Source organism: Myotis lucifugus, unplaced genomic scaffold (genome assembly GCF_000147115.1).
Source record: "Myotis lucifugus unplaced genomic scaffold, Myoluc2.0 scaffold_160, whole genome shotgun sequence".
Lineage (NCBI taxonomy): Eukaryota > Metazoa > Chordata > Mammalia > Chiroptera > Vespertilionidae > Myotis > Myotis lucifugus.
This window is the reverse complement of record NW_005871208.1, coordinates 301,969-326,801: the sequence shown is the minus strand read 5'-3', so window position 1 is coordinate 326,801 and position 24,833 is coordinate 301,969. Positions and strand designations below refer to the sequence as shown.

Genomic DNA, 24,833 nt, shown 5'->3' with positions numbered 1-24,833 from the left:
CTCTCTCCCTCTCCCTTCCTCTCTGAAATCAATAAAAATATATTTTTTTAAAAAGAATATCCTCCCTAAGTCCTCCTTTATCTATTTCATCTATTTCTATCTCTCTCTCTCCCTCCTTCTCCTTCTTCTTCTCCCTCTCCCTCTCTCCTATCACTTAAAGTTCTCAAAACAAAAATTCTTCAGCCCACTGTAATTTGACTACCACGAAGAAACTGCTTTTGATAAAATAATCAATAACCTCCAGTTGCTCAATCTGATGGATGTTCTAGTCCTTACCTAACCTGACCTCTCCATAGCATTTGACACTGGTGAATTAAAACTCTTTCCTTTTGGCTTTTGTAGTGGGTTGAATGGTGACCCCCGAAAAGATATGTCTATGTATAACCCTGAGACCTGTGATTTTATTTTAAGAGTCTTTGCAGATGTAACTAAGGCTCTCCAGATGAGATCATCCTGAATGATATTGATAAATATCTTTATGAGAGAGACACAGATCCTTATAAGAGAGACACTAGAAGCTGTAAGCTAGAAGCATCAAGAATAACTTTCCCCTAGAGTCTTTGGAGGGGACACAGGATCCTATCAGTGCTGACCTCTCCCTTGGGTCCCATGTGATCCCAGAGAGACAGAATTACTTGGATACTTTAAATGGAGAAAAGTTTGAAGAAATCCTTATTTAACCTCTCCAGCCAAATCAAGCCAAGCTGAAGGGGAAAATCCTCACATGCACCCATATGCCAAACTCCATTCCCATAACGTAACACTCAACCACTCCATAAAACTTCATCAGACATCTCCCTTTCATATCTTGCTGAAGAAGTAGAGGTACTTTGACACAATTTCTTACATGTCTTCCTAGCTACCATATTTTAAAAATATTTAACTCCCTTTTCTCTGCACAACTCCTAATTGCACCTTTCTATAATTATTGTCAAAATATATCTCCCACTGTGGCACTTATATTAATTGTTCTATAGCTATTTTCCCCACTAAAAGATGAGCTTCTTTAAGGTAGAAGCTGTATTTTATCTTTATTCCCTGTGGCTAGGACATAATCAGGCATAAATAAATAAATATAAATGTTTGCTGAATGAACAAAAAAATGGAAGACTAAGTACTATGTCATTTAAATCCCATAAGTCTGTGAAATAGGTGATTTCTTAGTTTGAAACCCATCCCACAGCTGAGAATGTTGAGGTCAGGAACGCTAAGTGACTTGCCTAAGGAAACATAGCCATTTGATTCTTTCCTCTATACCAGTGATGGCCAACCTTTCAGACCTGAGAGACCATCAGTGGTCCGCGGGCCACCAGTTGGCGACCGCTGCTCTATACCAGACTTCTTAATTTACACAAACATTCCTCTGCTTTCCTTCACCTAACCTTACCTGAAATTTCTTCTATGCTATTTGCACGCATATCCAGAAGGACCGTTCCATTAATAAGGCAGCTCCTTAGCTCAAAGAGACTGTGCAATGAAAGGGTTGCCACATAGGGCTTGCTCCAGCGTTCCCCCCCATCTTCAACATCTTCTTCAAACTTCAGCCACCTGAAAGCATTACAAAGAACTAGATGCCAAAGATAGAAAATGAGGACTTTTTAAGAGTGAATCTTTAATGTAAATCACAAAAAAAAAATCTAAATAATCACACTGAACATTGTAATCTACTCTCTGTGTTCAAGGTACATTGGTAAGTAAAACAGCAGACTGTACAACAGTGCAAAGTTGAGTAGAGTTTAATACCATTTTTATTTAAAGAAAATTTTAAAAACATGAACATATCCATGTATAAGACACCAAATATTATATTCCTCATTATCCCTGGGGTTTTGCACATAATTTCCATTTTCTTTTTATTTATCTTTATTTTTCTAATCTATATATATAAAAGCCTAAGCAACTATCGCAACTGAACGGACGACCAAACAGGCTGCATGGGGTGACCAGGCCAGCAGGGGGGTTAGTGAGGGACGACCAAACGACTGATAGGGCCTAAACCGGCAGCCGGACATCCCCCAAGGGGTCCCAGATTGGAGAGGGTGCAGGTTGGGCTGAGGAACAACGCCCCCAGTGCACGAATTTCGTGAACCGAGCCTCTAGTTTTTTATAATGAGCATACATTACTTATGTAATTAAAAATAGACCCAATCTCTATCGTTTGGATATACTGACAAATCACATTAATAAAATGATTTTTTTCTTTCTTAAAGAGCCTATCCATGTGACCTTTAGCAGTTTACAAAGACAAAATGACAAGATTAATTGCCTTTTCATTTGGTATCAGATGGCTTGGCTTGTTTAATCCTTTCTACCTGTAGAAAATATCCATGGAGACAGCAGGCATCAAGGAAGAGCTATTCTGATGTGAGCTGGAGCCATGCTTTGCTAGTTATGCACATTGCCTCTTACCCCAAGGCTCAGGCCCACTGGTCAGTTACTAGAAGAGCCCAGACATGGCCCTGATTAATCTAAGGGCTTCTTGGGTTTGAGCCTTAGGCAAGCACGGCCACCCTACAACTACTTCAAAAAGCCCACTGTCAGACACTATAATCTCAAGGGTCTATGAAGTTGGACTGTCCCATAAGAAGTTAAAATCTCAAAAATTAAGTGAATTCCACTGAATTAAAACCGAAATGACTCTATGGTTCACCTGTAGGAAAAGTCTGGACCTGTGCTCTGTCTTCTTGGCTAGGTCCAAACCAAGGTGGCCCCGTCAGGCATCCTCTAAACCAGACCTATAATATCAAGATAGCCCATGAAGTACTCTGGGCCCCCCCAAAATAAGAGAGGACCTCAATTCTAGGCTCAAGGTCAATTGGCATAGGTGTGACCAGAGACACCACAAAGAGGTCAACATCAAGACTCTCCAAAGAACACTCTCAAACATCAGTTCCCAAGTCAGTCATCACTTTTCCCATGAAGAAATAAGAGACAAGGCAGGCCTGTCACTTGCTGAAAGGTACCATTGCCTACCCAAGCAAATCTTGACCCAGTTTATTTTAGGAAGTTACCTGGCTGTCTCTTTCCACTCAGCATCTTCTCCGTCTTTCATACAGATCTCATCCAGCTCTGTGAACAGCTCATGAGGTACGTGCTCCTCATCCTCCTCAGTGCCAAGAATGAACTGAACACGCTGAGATGGTGTGTCTGGAAAATCAACCACAGAGAAAGGTCTGCTCCCAGCTTCAACTAGAGCAGAGATAGAATTCTGCCATACTTATCACATCTGGGGGCCTTAAAACTTCAGGAATGTATTTAAGATAATCCTGAGCACAGATAAAAAAATTTATTTATTCCCAGAAAAATATTTTTTTTAAATCTCTTCTGTGAAAGCATTTTCACAGGAGGAAAAAAAATATTAACTAAGACCACTTGAAAAAAAAACCACAACAAACTGGAAATCTGATGAATCTGATCCAAAGGAATGGCTAGTTCTCTAGCAAATTATTTCACCTATTATGGTATTGATTTGGGGGCCTGAATTGTATAGTTTTCAGGAAGATACTTTTGATTCTTAGAAGCATTTTTTCTTCTTGGAAGCAAGCTCTAAAAACTCTATAGAAGGGGTAGAGAATCAAAACCATCTGCTTAATGTCCCTCAGCCTCACCAATCCTCCCGGCCATGGACACCCACCTTCTCTCCCAAGGGTGATACCGTGTGCCAGGGCCTCCGGGCCTTCCTCCCCTTGGCCAGCTCCTTTACCCCGGCCTCGTCTCCGGTGCTTCTGGCCATGAGTTCGATGATGCCGATGGCTCTGCCTGCCCAGTGGCATCCGAACCCCCACGTACAGAGTCCTATGACCTGAAAAGAAGCAGAAGGTCTGTAGAGAAAATCCCTTTAATAAAAGGAGTCTAGCATATTTAAGGGGGGGGGTAGATTATAATTCTTTGGCCTGGTCACAATCCTGTAATGATAAACTTCAAAGACTTCCAGAGCTAAGGATATAGAGATCTTAGAATTCAAAGGTCACTTGCATGTGGCTGCAAACCTCCAGGAGTGTTGTTAAGATCAAAAGAAACAATGTGCATGAACATTAAAGGCCAATACAAATGCTAGTTGTTATTACAACAACAATCTGATCAATTATTTTTAAAAAGGCAATACAATCACTCTATGACAACTGCAGCAAGTCTTAGCAGGGAGGCAGCTTAGAAAAGTGCTCAGTTCAACCTGCCTGGGTCCAAAACTTCACCTCATCATTCACAAGCCTTGTGACCTTGAACAAGTTATCTAATCTCTCTGTGACTGCCTTTAAAAGGAGTACTGAAAGTGGTGTTAAAGTGCCTGGGGGTGCTGTTCTAACACCCCTTTCTTTATTTCTCCCTCCTTTTCTTTGTCCTCCCCTGTCTCTCAATTTCCAAAGTGATAGAGCAAAATAAAAAACAGTGATGATTAGATGGGAAGATGATCAGAGATTTGTTAGAGTGTTGAGAGGCAGGCAGGATAATAAAATATTTAGTGTCTGGAAGAATCGCACCTATTACACACTAACTGCCTCAGGACAGTCCTGTTGACTCAGGCACACCTCAGGACATTTTTGACAGGCAGATTTCAACACATAATGTTGTTATCTTGAAACTTCAATGAAACAGAAATACAGAGCCCGAAGAGGTCATTTGCTAAGATGTGGGATTCTGGACCTCTGATATAATCAGTGAAAACTATAAACCATGAAAACAACTAAATTAACTACCACTTTAATAAAATACCATCTGTTAATAATGTTTGACTATAGTATTTAATTAGGTCCCTGTGGTACACCACTCAGGTCAACCCAGGCTGGCGTTACCTAATTGTACCAGGTCCTATCCCAAGGGCTGGGGATATAGCAGTGAACAGCACAAAATCCCTGTCTTCAAAACACAATTCTAGTGGGGGAAGACAGACATCATAAAAACATATTATTTCAAATACTGATAATTTTTATGAATAAAATACAATAAAGTGCTAGAATATCTACGGTAGGGGATAGGATGGAGAAGGGAGACTTTAGCTAAGATGATTAGAAGAGACATCCAGTGATGAGAAGGAGAGGTCATGAGAAGACCCTGGAGAAGAGCATTCCAGGAAGAGGGAAGATCAAGTACACAGGCTCTCCAATGGCAATGTGTGCGGCTAGTTCCAAGGGCAAAGGACAGCCAGTGGGACCAGAACAAGGTGAAAGAGGAAAGGAGAGGAGGGGGGAAAGTTAGAGAAAGACAGGCACAGACATGAAGAACCTGTGGGCCATGAAAAGCATATTTAGATCCTAGAGAATCACTTCAACCACCCCCTAAAATAGTGACCTAAGTGTTGTAAAACCAGGTGTGTGCAGGTGAGGGTAACTTTCAGTCCTTCAACAGAGCCACCCCAACCATATGCTTCCTCTTCTGAGCAAATCCCCCAGGTTACTGGCCAGGTTAGGACCTCTACTTAAGCACACTCCAAATATTTCTGCTGGGCTCGTGCTGGTATAATGCTAGTATTATTTAATTTTAACTACATTCTAAGGAGAAAGTGAGAACACAATAATTAGGTGTTAGAATCCATGTTATTAGACTCATTCTTGGTTAATTTATTCACTGACACTATTAAAGTAAAACAAGGAAGTTGGACCAAATGACTTCTCAGGTCTTGTCCAAATGATGGCTAGTCCAGGTTCTAATGTTAAGACCTAGGAAAGGCTCGGGCTAAGGCTTTCTTTGGAGAATTCACAATGGTTCCATTGTTCTCACTATCTTTACTTATTGCTGCAAAAGAGATTATAAAAGGGCCTCAGTAAATGTTGAGTAAATAATGTATGGTTTTGCTTGATATTTAAATTCCTTCTAGGCAAGTCTGTAGCATAACAGGTAAGACATCCTACAGATGCCTTTGAGGGCTCTGTAGGAAGTAAGATAAAGCTTAAATCTTTAAGAAGACTCCTCCTTCTCTAAGAAGTTCTTTTAGTCTAACAAGCTCTCACAAACATTAGCCAACCACAGTGCCTGCCTTCTTAAAACACCAGCGAGACAAGTGTTAATGAAAACAAGCCCCAGCAGAGGTCAGAACTAAGTAAGTCCAAGTATCTATCAGAAAATTAGGCATCAGCTTCTACGCTGGAACTCTGAAACAGAAACTTGGATTTTCTGAATGAAATCAGCAGAAAAGAAGACTAACAAATGGACACTAGGAAATGAATATAGCACTAGTAAAATCCAGTCCTAACTGGATTTTGGCATTGTGATGACTTCACTAAACTAATCCTGTGGTCACTTTGCTGGCCATTCAACCCTCTCCTACCCTCATAATCTTCATCCCTTCCATCTACCAATCAACTCACCAAAATTCTACCTTCTTCCCATCCAATTCTCCATTCTTTCCTCCAGTATTTACTACTCTTCAGAGGCTATCTGTATGCAAATACAAGTGTTAATTTAGTAAAAACTAATAGAAAAGATGTAACAGTGTATATATTTTTAAAATAAGTATGTATACACTCCCAGCTGGCATAGCTCAGTGGCTGAGCTTTGACATATGAACCAGGAGGTCACGGTTCGATTCCCAGTGAGGGCACATGCCCAGGTTGCAGTCTCGATCCCCAGTGTAGGGTGTGCAGGAGGCAGCCGATCAATGATTCTCTCTCATCATTGATGTTTCTATCTCTCTCCCTCTCCCTTCCTCTCTGAAATCAATTTTTAAAAGATAAGTATGTATACAAATGCAGAGAACAATCCTTAGTGAACTGGGACTGAATCTTGTGGAGCAAGACAGAAACCACAGGTGAGACCCACCCTCCAGATGGAGGCTGTATTAACATTCCATACATGCTGTTTACCAAGAGTGCAGACAGAACTCATTAGCACATACAAAAGGTGTTCCACTCCTCTGGGCTACAGGTTGACTCAAAGTCAATAACCACAGGGGGGAATCTAACATGTGGAGCAGATGCAAGTCTTTTCTTTTTCTTTTAACTTATAAATATGAGCAAATGGCTCTTACACATTTGTTAAAAACTTATTAGAAGGCACTAAACTTACTCTAGGATTCATAAATCTAGTCGTTAATCAGGAATAATGATCTACCAGAAAAAATGGAAAAATCCATTCTTCTAACTAAAGCAACTGCTCGTGTTCCTTTGAGACTGGGAGAGTCCACTGGAGCACATCATGGACTATTATTGCTCTTCATGAGTTTATCTTTGGAAATCTATTCTAATGTTTGCTTTTGACTCTTCAAAAACAATGTCATTGTTTAATGCACTATCTCCTACTGATGAAATTAACGTACGCAAAAGGCCCACATTTACAAAAGTCTCTCACAATGTCCAGAGACTAAATCTCAGAGTAATTCTGAAAATGAGTGATGAAATGGTTTATGTCATGTGGGGTAGACATATGGAATAAAGGGGAAGGAAGACCAGGGATTTATCTGCAGCCACAAAACCTTGTATCATGGTATACATATCAAACCAAATATAATTTTATCCTACACCTTCAAAAGACAATGTCACTCTAAGTGCAGCATCACTGAGTCCCAGAGCTGACCTCAGAGTGAGTCGGGGTAGAGCCCACAGCATGGCCAGCCCCACAGCAAATTCCTCTCCTCTCTAGAGCTGCTCTAGAACCACATCAGGCCTGAGAGGTAGGCAGCATTTGTCCTCCATTTGTCTAAAGTGCTTTTTAAAAATAGTACTAAAATAAATAAGATTCTAGTTTTCAAAAAGGTCTATGTATAAATGACCATTTCCCAACACATTACTCTCTAGTAATGACATCATAGATTACTAATTTTTATGGCAAAATGGAAAATGCATAAAGAATAGATGATGACATCATAAGAAGCTGATCCAACTGCCAATTACTCAGCTGACCTCTGTGGGTGGAACACAGTCCTCAGGATTCAAGAGAGTTTGCACAAGTTTATTATTCTACTCACAAGGAGACAAAGAGTGTTTATAAACAGTTATCTCCTTGCTGAGGACAAAGGTCATGTGGGCCCAAACAACTAAACTGAGAACAACATTGTCCCACGGGGCAATAAGAGGGTAGAGAAGCAATAGAATTATCTGGGCAGAAGGAGGGCTAATAGATAAACATGTTTATATAATGGAACAAAATGTTGAGGTTGGGTAGTTAATGCTGGATACTGTCCTCCCTTGCAGATGGTGTGGTAGAGTGGAAAAGCCCACTTTCGTCCCATATCACCTGCCATCAGGCTAGATCAATGATTTTCAACCGGTGTCACATCAGTGTGCTGCAAGAAATTTTTAAAACTTACAATATCTGACTATTTAGTCAGGGACACTGACCTCTTTTCCCTTAGATTGTCAAATTAAAAAGTGACAATGGCCCTGGCCAGGTGGCTCAGTTGGTTGGAGCATCAGCCCATACAACAGGTATGCAGGTTCAATCCCCAGCTGAGGTGCATACGGGAGGCAGCCAATAGATGCTCTCTCTCTCTCTCTCTCTCTCTCTCTCTTTCTCTCTCTCTCTCCCTTTCTTTCTCTCTAAAATCAATAAAAAACATATCCTTGGGTGAGGATAAAAACAAAATGAGGACAACACAATAGCTGTCTGGTGTGAATGAATCAAAATTATACTTTTTGTGTGTGTGTGTCAGATTGGCAAAACAATATATTCATTTTTTGGTGTGCCACAGAATTTTAGTAATTAGTTTGTGTGCCATGAGGTGAAAAGGTTTAAAGATCATTGGGCTAGATGACCTGAAGTAGGTATATAACCTACCTGGCCTTGTATTGAGAGGATAAAAAAGACAACTTGTTCAAAGGCCCCAGTCAAATGCCTATTACACAAGGGTCATTTAACGAATGTTAGCCTCCCACCCCCCATACCCTTTTCTTCTCCCACTTTCTCCCAATTGCTGAAAGCCACATTGGCTCTTCCATCTGGTTAAAATAGTTTGGAAAACTTGACCTTGATCTACCCAAACCCACTGACCTCCACAGAGCCACCCACATAAGTTCTCATGGTAATAGATCCAGAGACTGAGTCAGCCTCTCTAGAGCTTTCACTCTCCTCATCCTAAGGACAAGTTCTCTTGAGGGATTGTACAACTTTGATGATGAAAAAAAAAACACGTCACGAGAACAAGCAGTCCAGAGAGGATTTTTCACATGCTGTCCCAGTCATTAGAAAGTTGCTGTATCGTAGCCTTCAACATTGAGAGGGTGCTGCAGAGAGTTCACAGAGGCTTTTGAGCCAAATGTGGGTTCTCATTAAAGTTCTATAGACAGAGCCTTTCTCTAATAAAATCAAGCATCACCACAAATCAGGAAACTAGGCCCCAGGGGGAAAAGGAAAACAGGACACCACACGGGGTCATGTGGGGAGCTGGGGCTGGGGCAGGGAGGAAGGAAGAAGAGCCTTAATAAGGTACACTGGAAACAGCAGGTCATTAACAATGCCCTTCCTGTCCACTTCAGTTGGATTTTTATGCAACTCTGTGCTGTGACTCCTAAAGAATATGTTACAGGTACGTATGTGTTTTCCCTTTTCTTGTTTAGATGAAAACACCAGGCAGAAATGGGTTTAGTTAGAAGGAAAGAGCAAACATTATAAATGGGGTACAAACAGGATTTTATAGCCAAACTGAGTTTTTAAAATTATTTGTAATTTTTCTTTTAAAAGTTTGCATGTATTTATATTTCTAAGCAGTTGTCAAGAATCAATAAACTGATCTGAGTACTTCACATTCTCATGGGATAGGTCATTTAATAATGTTTATATTGGACTTTACAGGGCTCAAAGCGCTGTCTCACATGCTGTCTATTGGGTATTACTATCCTACTTTTATTTAATAGACAAGGAAGTTGAGGCTAAGGGAAATTAAGTGATCTCCCCCAAGGTCTGACAGCTAGTGAAAGTTAGGACTCAAACCCCAGTCTCCTGATAACAAAGCTGTCCCTCCCACAGGCTGCCTCTCACTGTTTCCCCCATTACATGGAACAGCAGTTCTTACCTTCCAACTCTTCTTTCTCATAGTGAATGTTGAGAATTGTACTGGTCCCACCCTGATCCACCACAGCTTCTTCATCTGGTCTCTGTGAAAACATAAATATGGAGTCATAGTAATACCCACACATTCATTCAAACATTCAGTTAAGTACCATGTGTCAGAGTCTTTATGCAACACTTGGAAGAGAAGCATGATGGTTTATATATTTTTTAAATTTGAACCTCACAATAACTTTGAGATACAAATATGGTAGCCATTCTCTTTCTTATTTTATAAAATGAACAGCCTGAGACTCAGAGAACATAAAGTAATTATTGCTCAAGGTTACAAACGGGGTAAAAGGCAGGAGTAGGACTGAGCCCAAGTCTTATGACTGCAGATCTCATGCCTTTTCATCTCTGCACCCCATCTATACATCTGTATAATGGCATTTTGTAAGTGGTGTCAACCACATTGTCTCATTTGGTGTAAATTGGTTGGTCTCCTTGACCTCTGCAGCATCTAAGCCTGTTTAATATTTAAATTATCCATCCTGCTCCCTGCCCAAATCTTCCCTGTCTCATCCTAAGGCTCATCTTCTTCCTCTAAATATAATTCCCAAGGAAGCGCGGTCTACCTTTTGTTTCCCTCACTTGAGTATTACAATTTCAACAGCACCCTGAGATGGTGTGGCCCAGTATTTGACAAACCAATGGGATGCCACACCTCAAGACTCAGGTGTCTAAAACCAAATTAATCTTCCTTCCAAAACTAGCAGCCTGTTCTCATTTACTTACTCCTTCCTATGGCACCATCATTTCTTAATCCACATTTGAAATTTCAAACATATTTAGTCATCTATTTCATATATATTGAGTATCACTTATATGCCTTCAGAGAAACAGTTCTCTTTTCTTATCAAGACCTCCTTTGCAATTTCCCTCGAATTCACTCTCATCTCACATCCACTCTATCCCATACTCTCCAACACTTTCAGTCATACTGGACATTTTTTATCAGTTCTGGAACCATATTTCCTTTCTTCCCTGAGTGCTGCTCCTTCTAGAGCAATCACCCTCTGCCTACTACCCCCACCTCCACCACCAGCAACTAATACTTATTCATCATCCTATGGATCTCAATCTAAATGCACTTCCTTGGAAGCTTTTCCTGATTCATCATCCTATGGATCTCAATCTAAATGCACTTCCTTGGAAGCTTTTCCTGATTACCCCTCTTATAAACTAAGCTAGGTCGAGGGTCCCTCAGCCTGGCCTGTGCCCTCTGGCAGTCCAGGATGCCTCAGGGGATGTCCACCTGCCAGCTTAGGCCCACTCCCACACATCCTCTTGCAGTCCGGGATCCCTTGCTCCTTACCACCCACCTGCTCACTGCTCCTTGCAGTCCGGGACCCCTTGCTCCTTACCCCTCAGCTCACTGCTCCTTAGCACTGCTGTGGAGGCAGGAGAGGCTCCCACCACCGCCACTGCGCTCACCAGCTGCTTCTGACAGAGCGGCGTTCCCCCTGTAGGAGTGAACTGACCACCAGGGGGCAGCTCCTGCTTTGAGCATCTGCCCCCTGGTGGTCAGTGCACATCATAGCGACTGGTCATTCTGGTCATTCCGCTGTAACGGTCACTTAGGCTTTTATTATATAGACTAGAGGCCCAGTGCACGGTTCGTGCACTGGTGGGGTCCCTCAGCCTGTTCTACAGGGATAGGGCCGAGCCGGCTCTCCAACAACCCCCAAGGGGTCCCAAATTGTGAGAGGGTGGTTCTCGGGTGATGCACCCCAGAATCAGGCTCCCTCCTCTCCCAATATTATGTCACTTTCTCTCTGTATCTGTCTCGCTTCTTTCATCTCACTTTACCCTAAGTTTGATGACTTGTGGGCATTTAGCTGCAAAATGCAATTATTTAGCAAACAGGATTTACTTAACCTAGAATCCAGTCTGCCTAGGGCAGGACCCTGCTCAGTGTCAGGCTCCTGCCCAGGCCCTTCCGCCCAGGCAGAGTCCTGTGGTGGCAGGATCCTCCTTCTTCCCACCTGAGCTACTCCTTCGCCTTCTTCCCTCCCCGGAGGTTGCCCGCTGGCACTATTGTCCGCCCAGAAGGAGGGAAGCCTCATCCAATTTCCCAGCTGAGAGTGGTAGTGGGAAAATTTGCTGCCTCCACTGGAAATTGATATTAAACAGATGGGCCGGCGCAGGGGCAGACATCAGGGCCACAGTCAGTAGGTCTTGCACGTCTCATCATTTAGTTAATCAAGTCGAAAAGTTTCTGTAAGGGCCAAACCCACGACCTCTGCAATGGGCTAGAGGCCCGGTGGGGAGCCAGACACGAAGTGGGGAGCCAATGGGCTAGAGGCCCGGTGCATGGATTCATGCATCGGTTGGGTCCCTCAGTCTGGTCTGCGGTGATTGGACTGAAACAGGCTCTCTGACATCGCCCAAGGGGTCCCAGATTGCGAGAGGTGGTTCTCAGGTGACACGCCCCTGAATCGGGCTCCCTCCTCTCTGGTTCTGGGTGCATCACCCAAGAACAGCAGCTGCCAAGTCACCGCAGCTCATCAGCTCCTGCATTGAGCATCTGCCCCCTGGTGGTCAGTGCATGTCATAGCTACCGGTCAGATGGTCGGTCGGACGGTTGCTTAGGCTTTTATATATATAGATCGCATACTGTACTTCTCCTTAGTAATGAAATGTCTCTGCTCCTTAAGGGAGAGACCATATCTGTCTTCCTTTCCACTGTTTCCCCAGCACTCTGAAGACTTTTCACATAGTGGGTGCTCAATACATCTTTGTTAAAAGAATGAATATAATGGTACCTACTTTATCAAGACCTTCACCATACCCTGAATTATTTCAAAAAATATCTGAATCAATTTCCTTACTAGTCTATTTCCTTTACCAAACCTGCAGCTCCAGTCAGCCTTACTGATCCCACAGGCACTGTGCACATTCCCACCTTCATGCCTTTGCTCATACTGTCCAGTCACCTAACACTCCCCTTCCCCCACTCTCCAGCACAGCAAATCTTCACCATCCTTCCAAATCCTGCTCAAATTTCCAGTTTACTGTTCCAATTTTACTATTTTGTAGTTATCATCTATACCCCCAAATAAGACAAGCCTGAATATAAAAGAATCCATTTTTCTAAAAAGAAGATTCAAAAAAAGTTTTTGAGGCTAACTTGAATAAATAAACTTGTAGGAGAGTAGATGAAATACTCGAATGTCTACTTATAGTATTTTATTTAATTAGTTTTATAGACATATTTATAAAAATATATATTACTACTACTATGGAATAAGCTCCAAGATATAATATCAAGTTTAAAAAGTAAGGTGGAAAACTGTATAACTGTTGTCTAAGAAAGGGTTTTGAACCATAAGTATCTGCTTATACTTAAAATATATAAAGGAAGAATAAGCCATAAAAGATGTTTTCAAATAGTTACCTATAGAAGGAGGGAGGGCATAGAGGATAGGAGACAAGGATAGAAACTAAAATTCTGTGAATATACCTTATTTTATGTATATTTTACATAATTTTAAAACAAAATTAAGAATTTAAAAATCAATTCCCAGAAATCAAAAACAAAATGAAAACAAATACCAAATTGATGGCATAACTATTCTAAGAGAAATTATTCCAAATAACTTTAAACATAATAAATTGAACATCCTTAGTAGGATATACCCTAAAAACAAAAAGAATTGAAAAAGATCCTAAACTGCTTTTTAGCTACCATATTGTTGATTGTAGTGTTGATGTTATCACTCTGAGACTGTTGTGTATTGTGAGATAAAACAATTAATTATGTGAACTTTTTCTGTCACTCTCAATGTGTCTGAGAACTGGAATTCTCAGCAGGGGTGCAAGGAGATACAGTTGTAAAATAGAAGTTAAGTAAAAACCAGTGCAATCCTGAATATGAATTGGAAGTATCAACAAGAATATACGACATATTTTTATCTGTAAATATTTTTTAATTTATAAATTTATATGTTCTGGCTCTGTCCACTCAAAAGCCCTAGAAAAAAAATGGTCAGCCACTAGCAATGAGTACCATTAGCATCTAGATTGTGGTCTCTTACAGTGCCATTTTCTACCAAAAGGCACTCAAAGACAACTAGGGTTGTGTCACATGGACTCAGTAGACAACTTAAAGAGGTCCCTTGCCAAAACTAGGACAATATGCCCGGCCGTGTGTCTCCGTGATTGAGCATCAATCTATGAACCAGGGGTCACGGTTTGATTCCCAGTCAGGGCAAATGCCTGGATTTCGGGTTTGATCCCCAGGCAGCCAATCAATGATTCTTTCTCATCATTGATGTTTCTATCTCTCTCCCTCTCCCTCTCTGAAATCAGTAAAAATATATTTTTATAAAAGAGGACAATTTGAACCAATAAGGGTAATAACTGCAACAAACTGAATATATCAAATACATATATTAAAACCCACAAGTTCACAATGTCACTTTAAAAATTAACTAATTGGCCCTAGCCAGTTTGGCTCAGTGGATAGATCATCAGCCTGCAGATTGAAGGGTCGCAAGTCTGATTCTGGTCAAGGGCACATACCTCAATTGCAGGCTCAATCCTTGGCCCTGGTTGGGGTGTGTGTGGGAAGCAACTATTCAATGAGTCTCTCTCACATTTATGTTTCTCTCCCCCTCCCTTCCACTCTCTCTAAAAATGAATGGAAAAATATCCTTGGGTGAAGATTAACAACAAAAAATTGACTAATTGGTTAACATTGGAAGATATGCTAATAAGTTAACTGGTTGCTTTGAAAGCTGGTAAAAATTAATCCGTTTCCCTATATAAATTGTACCATAGAATAGATGAGAGAAGTTTCTTATTATTAAAAAAATAAATGGAAAAGGAGTATTAGAATTAGAAGATTGCCATTTTGCAGTACAAATGGATTGCATTGATTTTCAACAGCCACCAACATCACAGAAACAGCCAGACATTATATGTCTCTTAATGGGAGACCTTATCACCGTCCATGAGGCAATCTTACCAAATAAATTGTCCCTGAATCTGATCAAGCCTCTAAATCCAAATACCAATTTACTGAAAATACAGTGAATCAGAGCTCTACAGAAAAGCTACACCATGGGAATACAATCAGCAAAATCCAGACAGTGAAAAACCATATAGGACAAATCCTCCCCTAGCCTCTTTTTAAAAATAAATAATTGCAAAAAGAAAAAGAGACAGAGGGAGAGAAAGGCAAAACCAACAGGTTAAAAGAGACAATGAACCAACCACAATGTATGGACTTTACTTGAATCTTGATTCAAACAAACTAACTGAAATGAAATTTTTAGTTATTTTTTAAATATCTTCTTAAAGTCATGACATTTGACCTAGCCGGTTTGGCTCAGTGGATAGAGCGTCAGCCTGTGGACTAAAGGGTCCCAGGTTTGATTCCTGTCAAGGGCACATGCCTGGGTTGCAGGCTTGATCCCCAGTAGGGGGGCGTGTAGGAGGCAGCTGATCAATGATTCTCTCTCATCATTGATGTTTTTATCTCTCTCTCCCTCTCCCTTCCTCTCTAAAATCAATATATTAAAGTTATGACATTTGAGACAATTGGAAATTTGAATATTGACTAGATCTTTTATGATATTAAAACAATTGTTGGTTTTCTCTTTAGGTGGTACTGTGCTTATTTTTTAAAGAATCCTTATCTTTTAGTGACACCTACTGAAATATTTATAGATAACACTGAAAGATTACAGATGCAAAATAATAAATTAACTTAGAAGTATTACTTATTGTCACACTTTATAAACGTTATTCAAAATCTTCAAATACATCTTTAACATCAATGTCCTCCTCATCCCCATAGGTGCTTTTTTTGAGTCAATTTTCCAAGCATGTCTGTTTCACTTCCATCTAAATTGTAAAGACTCTCATATAAAGTCCTATTTGAGGAATAACTTATAGATAGAAAAAACTTGCCTTTGTTTTAGACTTATTTGTTCATCTAGCTTATGATTAAGATCATGAATTTCCTGATAGCAGGAGCCACATATTTTCGTCTTTATGTTCTCCCAGAGTCTAATACTGTAGCTTACCATTGTAAGTAGCTTTCACGCCTCTGAATCCCAGGAGGGTATGTACTTATGTTCACCCCTGTGTACCTAGCACCTAGTAAAATGTCCAGTATGTGGTAAATATCCAATCAATTTTGATGAATAAATACTTATTAGTTTTCTGAACTCATTATTTAAGTCATATAACATATTTTCTCATAATAAATTTTCATGTTGGCTCCCCCACAGGTCTGTAATATCCAGAGGACAATGATCAATTAATTAGTATGCTTAATACTGCCTACAGACACATGACACAGCATAGAACACAGCAGGAATCTGGATAAAAGGGGGAAGGGAGGGATGATTGATTTTTTTGACTCAAAGACTATGAAAGCAAAATATAAAGAGCAAGGTCAACTGTCTGAAAAATTCAGGTTGAAAATCGACTTGTTGTTTGTTTCCTTAATTTAGATTGGTTAATCACAGCCTAAATTCACTGAATAAACGTTCATCTACTTTCTTTGTCTTGCCAAAGAAAACAGAGTCACTGTCAAACACCATTAGCCAGGGCATTTAAAAGGTCAGGCTTGAATGTGGATCCTGATTCAAATAAGTCAGCTATTTTAAAAAACTTATAAGGCACTCACAGAATTTTAAACAACTGGATGGATATTTGATTATATAAAGAATATGTTAATTTTAAATGTAACAATACTATTGTAATATGGTGGTTATGTCATCTTTAAAAATGGTCCTTAATCTTTAGTGATACACACTGAAGTGCTTACTGATGAAATAATATGATGTCTGGAATTTGGAGAATGGGTGGAAACATAGATGAATCAATGCTCCTTGTTGAAGCCAGGTCATTGGGTACGTGGTGATTCATTTTTACAAGTCTTTCTTACTTTGGTACATGCTTGAAATGTTCCATAAACTTCAAGTATATGTGAGGTTTGTTTAAAATCATAAAAATGAAAAGAAAGGTACGTCAAGTCTCATTGGTCTGTTCTTATTGCAGAGTCCTCACCAGTTGGCTATTATTTCCTCTGATACCATCATTATTTATGGCAGAGAAGATCTCTCAACCATGGATTTCTAGGGTTCCTATGAATGGGCTTCAGAGGATTATGTGTTCGTGTGCATTTTTCTTGGGAAAGGGCTCATAACTTTCACCAGATTCTCAGGGGAGTTTATGACTCAGAAAAAGATTAGAATCATATGAGCCACATTATATAAGTTTAGGAGAAAAAAGACAGGAGGGAGGGAGGAAAAGAAGGATGAACTAGAGAAAAGGCCCTGTTTCTAAGTCTCTTTTCTGTACTTCCTCCTGACTCACTGACAAGAACCACTGTGTATTTATTTGGATGCCTATCACAAGAACACGATAAGATAAAAAGAACTAAAGGAGTTAAATAAACATTGAAACTGCAAGGCACGTAGTGAGGGAGAAAGCATTGTTATGAGCCTTGAAAAATGAATGAATTATAGCTGAGTAGCAAACCAGATTCTCATTTACAGTTAATGGACAAATTAAAAGGCAGGGGCAGGGCTGAGTCTTACATAATGGCTCCTGCTCCTAGAAGCAGCCACAGAGGCTGCAGAGGAGGAAGAAGATGGCAGGCAGTGGAGCCCACCTGAACCCTCTCCCTGACACACCTGTTCAGCTCCACCTGTGGGGTTGTATACCTGCCAAACTCAGCCCCACCTCTTTTCTGGCTGTCAGTCTCAGATATTTTACCTCTAAGGACCTCTTTCATCTTTTTTCCCTAAGGTTCCAATGTTTTCAGAGATTGTAAAAAGCACGCTCCTACCCCTCCACCTTCCCATCCTCCCCTGCCTTGGACAATAAAAAGTCAAGCGTTTAAGTTCCAACATATTTAACCAATTCTTTAAAATCAACAAATATATAAGTGGCTTCCAGGGTTTCTAATCAGCAAACTGAGTTAATGCAATTAGTATTAGAAACAAATATTTATGAGCACTTACTATATCATAGGTCTAGCATTGTGCTTTACATATATTACCTCACTTAATCCTCACAACAGACCTAAATCAAGGCTAAGATCTCCCAAGAACTAAATGGAATAGGAAGAACTCAAGCTTCTCTGTATTCCTTATATTAACATTATACTCTAATACTGCTAAAAGCAAAGAACCTGGGTTGTTTTTGAGAGCTCATGTCCACAGAACAGCTCAAGACCCACATTATTACCTTCTTAAATCCTTAGTGCTCCTGAATCTTGTCCCTCAAACTGCCCCAAGACTTTTTCAATAGTTCTCCATCTTTTTATTCATTTCCATCTTCCTCTTCATCCAGAAAAGTCTGTGAATTCTGGCCCTTGAAGACTCTGTCACTGGCCCAGTCCAGTGTTGCTCAGTGGATAGAGCATTGGCCCGCGCACGGCAGGGGTCGTGGGTTCGATTTCCAGTCAAGGGCACAAGACAGGGTTGCAGGCTCAATCCCTAGTAGGGGACGTGCAGGAGGCAGCTGATCAATGTGTTTCTCTCATTGATGTTTCTCTCTTTCCCTATCCCTTCCTCTCTCTCTAAAAAATCATTAAAAACATATATAAAAATATATCTTAAAAAGAAAAAAAAAGACTCTGTCACTGAATATGACCCATAAATCTCCAACTCTTAAATGACCTCAATTTGATTTCTTCACTGAATGCAGCCACCCTATAGGAAAAAAAAAGGGTTCTACCAGGATTTGTCACAGCTGTTCCAGACCTCTTCTGGGTAGCCATGAGCTCCTGAATACCCATGATTTTCTTATTCTGACTCTTCAGCAGCTTTCTAAAGGCATAAAATTTCAAAGTAGTTCTGGTTTCTCAGTGACTCTTTTATTGAACCCCACTTGGAGTCACGCACTCCTGTCCTGTATAGATTACTGGTTAATACATAATGGCAGGCAGAATAATGACCCCTGAAATAAGGTTGAAAATGGAAGTAAGATTGTTAATCAACTGGATTTAAAAATAAAGAGATTATCCTGGACTCTCTGGTGGGCTCCATGTAATCACAAGGGTCCCTAAAAGTGGAAGAGAGAGGCAGAAGAGTAGAGTCAGAGAAAGATATGATGCCAAAGGCAGGGTCTGAGACACACTATATTGCTGGCTTTGAAGATGGAGGAAGGGAGCTATGAGTCAAGGAATGCAGGCAACCTGGAAAAGCTGAAGAGGTCAAGGAAACAGATTCTCTCCTAGAGCCTCCAGAAAGAACCCCAACTCCACCAACATCTGATTTTAGCCCACTGAGAGACCTTGTTAGATTTCTGAACTACGGAACTGTAAGAGTAGTAATTTGTGTTGTTTAAGCCACAAAATTTGTGGTAATTTGTTATGGAAGCAATAGAAACTAACACATACACTAAGGCTTTCTAACTACCAAGACCAGAGTAAATGTGTTGCTACCTTACAAGAAACAAGCACCCTCTCCATTATCTAAGAGTTGTTGCTGTTACCTAGCAGCAGATTTAGAATAAACACAGTTGCTTTGCTGTGTCCTGGTTACTACTGCTCGGGCTTGACTGAGAGCCCTGTCTACCCTGCCAAGGCAAACCATGAGCTAAGACAATTATCTACAAATATTTGAGGCAGTAAGTTTGCAGCCTGAATTGTCCCCCTGACAGCCCACACCTCTCCTACTGAAGTTTCCCAATAGAACTGGTAAAGCCAGGTAAAGAGAATTCTCACAATTTCCCCAATTCCCATGTAGGGAAAGAACACCCAGCATGTGTTGGGAGAGGGTGATGGAGTATTGACTGTACACTGCAATATAGTGAGAGGAGAGCTGCTATGGTTGATACTTTTGTTTCATAACATTCAACAAATACTGACTGCTTATCATAAACTGACCTCAGAAAAGTTGACCTGCTCTCTACAAAGCCATTCATTCATTCACTCAGAAAATATTAACTGAGCTCCGACATGTGCCAGCGTCATTGGGCATGAGTATTCAGGTCTCCTTCAGGAATCTTGCCTTAGAGTTTTCTCAGGCCCACCATAAGATATAGAGTGTGACTTGCTTCCTATTTGGCTATGCTTTTCAATTATCACCCACTTACCAGGGTTTGTTATTCTCAAGACTTCAGCAAAGTTTTCCATTCTGAGCAGGCCTCGTTCTCAGAAAAGTCTTAGTAGCTTCCCAAATTCACTTGCTCCCCACTCCTCCACTTCCACCTTCTCTGAACCTCCTTGAAAGTCCTAGCACCACTTGATTCAAGTTCTGATGGTTCTGACCTCTCCACCTTCTCCTCCAGCACTTCTTTCTGCTCAGAATGGAGTGCTGATCAGGAGAAATCTTAGGAATTTTGAAGATGTCCCCCGTTCCAGTCCAAACTAGGCTTCCCTAAAGCTTTCTTATCTTCTTTCATTGCTACGCCCTTTAAGGGCTCACTGACTCTTAAGATTTCAATAGTAACCTCTAGAGACGTCATCAAAATTCAATAATGCAGACCTTCATTGACTCATACTAAATGACAGCCTCTTAGCTGGCCCCCTCGTTCCAGTCTCTTCCCACTCTAATAATATCCTTTGTACACCTTGCCATACATACCTTCCTAAACATTTATTAAATGCTCACTCTGAGCCAGGCACTGGTCTAGGAATCAAAGACAACAGCTACAGTAATGCAAAGTGATTAAGGAGACATCTTTGAAGAGGGGCAGCCACTTATTAGAAAGAATTGCTTAATCTTTTTGCATCTTGGTTTTCTCATATGAAAAATGGGGATAATAAGAGCATGTAGCTCTCAGGGTTATTGAGAGACTTAAATGAAATAATGCATGGAAAGCACTTAACACAGTGTCTTGCACATAGCAAGCACCAATAAAAGCTTACATAAAACAACCTCCTCAAAGGGAGCTGCCAGGTTAGCAGTAGAGATGAACAGGTATATTCCATAAGTAAGGGGTGGGAGAAAAAACAGACCTTGGGGGTGTCTGAGCAGAGAAGACAGAATGATGAATTTTGGTAGTGATATGAAGCTTGGGGGGTTAAAATGGGATATTTGGAGAGGATGGGAAAGGTTTTCCAGCTGGGAACATCTGGGCAAAGACACAACAGCACAGAAGGGAGAGCGTTTGTGTCATCCAGCAATGACCGTCTGTTGCCCTGTGCTAATCCTGACAAGGCCACAAGCTCCTTCAGGAGAGGCACACCGGCTTTGACTAGGGGAGAATCATCCGTTCTATAATATAGAATCACGGACCTGTACTATACCTGGCACTGTGCTAGATGAAAATACTGTGTGCCTGGTCCCTGCCCTCATGAAATTCTATTTGAAAATAAATAAGAAATCAAAACAAGAACCCTTCGGATGCATTATATGTGCTTTAAGAAAACAAAAGAGTATCGTATGAAAGGGAGTGACTGTGGTTAAAGGTCAAGGAAAGACACTCTTGGGAGGTCACACTTGAGTCCTGAGAAGGCTGAGGTAGAAAAATGTCCTGGCAGAGGGAACAGCAAGAACGAAGATCCTGAAGCATGAAGGAGTGGGCCACATCAAAGAAACAGAAAGCCAGTGCAGGGATACATAGACAGAGAGGGGGAGAGAGGCCGTCAGAGAGGGTGGTCATGGCCTTGATCATGTTAAAGCTTGACAAGCAGTTTGGATTTTATTCTAAAATGAACTGGAAAGTCACTAAATGGTTTCAAGATAGATATGACATAATCTGATTTGTGTTTTTAAAAGCTCCCTCTACTGCCAGGGTTGAAGTAGAATGGCAAGAGAGAAGGCAGAGGGATCATGAGAGGCTATGCAACAGTCCAAACCAGAGAAAACAACACAGACTTATGATATTTAGATGTGATGTCTGGAATCTCTGTTTGGAGAAGTTATACAATCTCTTCAATTTGCAAGGTCTATCTCCCTTCCACACAGCCTTCTTGGGAGGATTAACTGGTAATTTTCAGTTGGTTGATTGTGTCTCCCACAAGTCAGCCCATTTACTTTCCTCCTTCCACACTCATTTCTTTTCCTCACTATATCCACATTCCCATTTGTCTATCACCTGACTCAGCCTTCATGAGGTCCTACTGTTCCTACTCTATTTATTTTCTTCTCCTCATCCTACCACTCATGAAAGTTTCATGAACTAGATGTAAAGGAGGTAATTATTTTCTATCTTATCCCAGAAGCACTCAGGAATTATCTATTTCACAGAACACTAACAGAAGGTTAGGGGTTATTATGACCTTGACAGTATAACCTGTACACATTCTGCACATTAAGGACACTGTCTCCTCACATTCATTCCAGCCTGTTCTCCCACTGCAGCCAGAGAAATCTTTTTTTTAATGTTTTTATTGATTTTTTTAGAGAGAGAGGAAGGTTGAGGGATAGAGAAATAGAAACATCAATGAGAGAGAAACTTCGATTGGCTGCCTCCTATACACGCCCTACTGGGGACTGAGCCCACTACCCAGGCATGTGCCCTGACCAGGAATTAAACCAGTGACCTCTTGGTTCCTGGGTCAACACTGAGCCATACCAGCCGGGCAAGAGAAATCTTTTTAATAGGAAAATCTAATCTCTCATTGGCTCTCGCTCTCTCGCTCTCTCTCTCTCTCTCTCTCTCTCTCCCTCTCTTCTTCTCTCCCTCTCTCTTCTTTTGCTCTCTAGAGTGTCTTCCTCTTGTTCCTCAGAGAAATGCCAACTTCCTCAGCATGGGCTACCAAGGTCCTGAATATTATGACACCAGAGTATATCTCACACCATTCCCCTCATTTACTCTCTGTGGCTCTAGCCACACAGGCCCTCTTTCAGGTCTTGTAGCCAGATGTACCCCCTTCTGCCCCAGGACTTTTGCATATAGTGTTCTTTGTGTCCCCAAGGCCCTTCGAGCTCCCTTATTCTTTGGATCTTTGTCCATATTTTGTCTATCTTTCTTTCAAAGAACTTACCACAGTTTATAATAACACATTTACTTGTGATTATCCCCCCAAAACACACACACACACACACACACACACACACACACACACACACACTAGATGAGAAGCTCCTGAGAGCAAAACCATTGCCTATTTTTGTTCATCATTGTATTCCAAATGTAAGTGAATAAATACACTTAATAGGCCTTAACAGATTAGATAAGGATTTTCTAAAACCTGAGATAAGGTTCCTTTTTGATGGAGCAAACAAAGAAGGAATTACAGATCTTCTAGTAGCAAACTACTACAGGGAGGAGAATCTGTATCTGATACCCATTTTGCTGCAAACTCCGAGCGTTTTCCCTGACCCCTTACAGAAACCATCCCTGATGTCAACGTGGCGCCTGTTTCCAAGACCCATCATCCTTCCCAGGAAGGTCCATCATTCTCTTCACCGCCTCCCACTTCACACTAGACCAGTGGTTCTCAACCTGTGGGTCGCGACCCCTTTGGGGGTCGAACGACCCTTTCACAGGGGTCGCCTAAGACCATCGGAAAACACATATATAATTACATATTGTTTTTGTGATTAATCACTGTGCTTTAATTATGTCCAAATTGTAACAATGAAATTGGGGGTCACCACAACATGAGGAACTGTATTAAAGGGTCGCGGCATTAGGAAGGTTGAGAACCACTGGACTAGACCCTCTCTTCAATCAGCCCCTCTCTCCAGGGCAGTAGCTATGCCCCCTGATGGCACAGGAAGGGGGTGGTGATAGTAGAGAGTTGAGTAAGGTAGCACTCACTTACTGCTTGTCGCACAATAAACATTTCACAAAGCCCTTTCACAAACAGCACCTCGCTCTGCCCTCAAACCAAAGCAGACACTGTCATTCCCATCTTACTAGATGGGGAGCTGAGGTCAAAGGAGGCAAGTGACTCGCTCAAGGTCGCCAAGCCTGGATGAGATTTGAACCTCCGGACTCTGACACACAGTCAGTCGGGTGCTTTTCCTTACATTCGCCACCCCAACAGCTGCGTTACCAGTACTTACACCTGGTTTCCTCATCCCCTTAAATGAACACTGCTCCCGACTCCTCACTGCCCCAGCCCATTTCCGCTCCCCGCCCAGAACTTGCCAGATGCCTGCGCAATTGGGGGGGGGGGGGTCAGAGAGCGGGGCTCACTACCAGGGTTGGGCCCCCGCCCCCGGTCTTTCCGGCGCTTCCTGAAACCCCTCGAAATGGCACAATGAGGAGACCCGCTTCACCAAAGAATGGCCCCTGGCTACTCTCTCCCACGTTCCTGCTCGACGCGGCGAGGCCAGGACAACAGGGAGCACCCCGGGAGGCCAGAGGTCCCCGCCGGCGCACACGGGATGCGGCGGTGACCCGCCAGCTCCCGGACTCGGCCAAGGTCACCCCCTCGCAGCCCCCGCCGGCTCCCAGCCTCCCGGAGCGCCCCCTGGTGTCCCGGGACGGCCTCCCCTCGCCCTCAGGGAGTGGCCTGGGCGTCCAGCTGGGGGGCAGGGGCGGGAAGGTGGACAGGGGTGAGGAGGCTGAGCCCGGGGAGGGGCGGGAGGCGGGCCCTACCTGATAGCGGAGGACGCCGTCGGGCTCGTTACTCCCGGCGCGCATGGCGGAGCCGAGCACGGTCCCGCCCGCGGGCTCCAGGCCGAGCGTCAGCGGCGCGCACACTCCGGTCGGGTCTGAGCGAAGCGCCCCAACCGCGACCCCGACTCTGGAGCCAACGGTCAACCATCGACCTCCTCCGCCTCCGTGGCCACCGGCCCGCGAGGCATCGCCGCGGCCAATCAGCGCGCGGCCTGTGCAGCCAATCAGCGCGCGGAGCACGGGAGGACGCCGGCCGGCGGTACCCAGGGCTACCGCGAGGAGGGGGGCAGCCCGAGGAGCCCAGGTTGCCGTGGAAACCGCCTCCCTCCCTTCAGGGGCCCCTGGGCTTGAAGGTCCTTCCAACTGCT

The 24,833-nt window shown here is 42.3% G+C and overlaps 1 protein-coding gene across 2 annotated transcripts in view; it reads right to left on the bottom strand.

Annotated features, from left to right (window-relative positions):
* Positions 1–24,589, bottom strand: part of SLC4A8 (solute carrier family 4 member 8) — an 80,552-nt gene extending 55,963 nt beyond the window's left edge. The window contains exons 1-5 of one of the 2 annotated variants that reach the window (XM_014461728.2): positions 24,445–24,589; positions 9,941–10,022; positions 3,635–3,802; positions 3,012–3,147; positions 1,388–1,548 (exon numbers count right to left, since the gene is read on the bottom strand). In XM_014461728.2, the coding sequence (XP_014317214.1) occupies positions 1,388–1,548; positions 3,012–3,147; positions 3,635–3,802; positions 9,941–10,022; positions 24,445–24,489 (592 nt within the window). In that variant the 5' untranslated portion in view covers positions 24,490–24,589. Of the gene's footprint in view, positions 1–1,387; positions 1,549–2,650; positions 2,705–3,011; positions 3,148–3,634; positions 3,803–9,940; positions 10,023–24,444 lie in introns of those variants that run through there. The other variant, XM_023759677.1, reaches the window with a different exon arrangement.
* Positions 24,590–24,833: the final 244 nt, after the last annotated feature.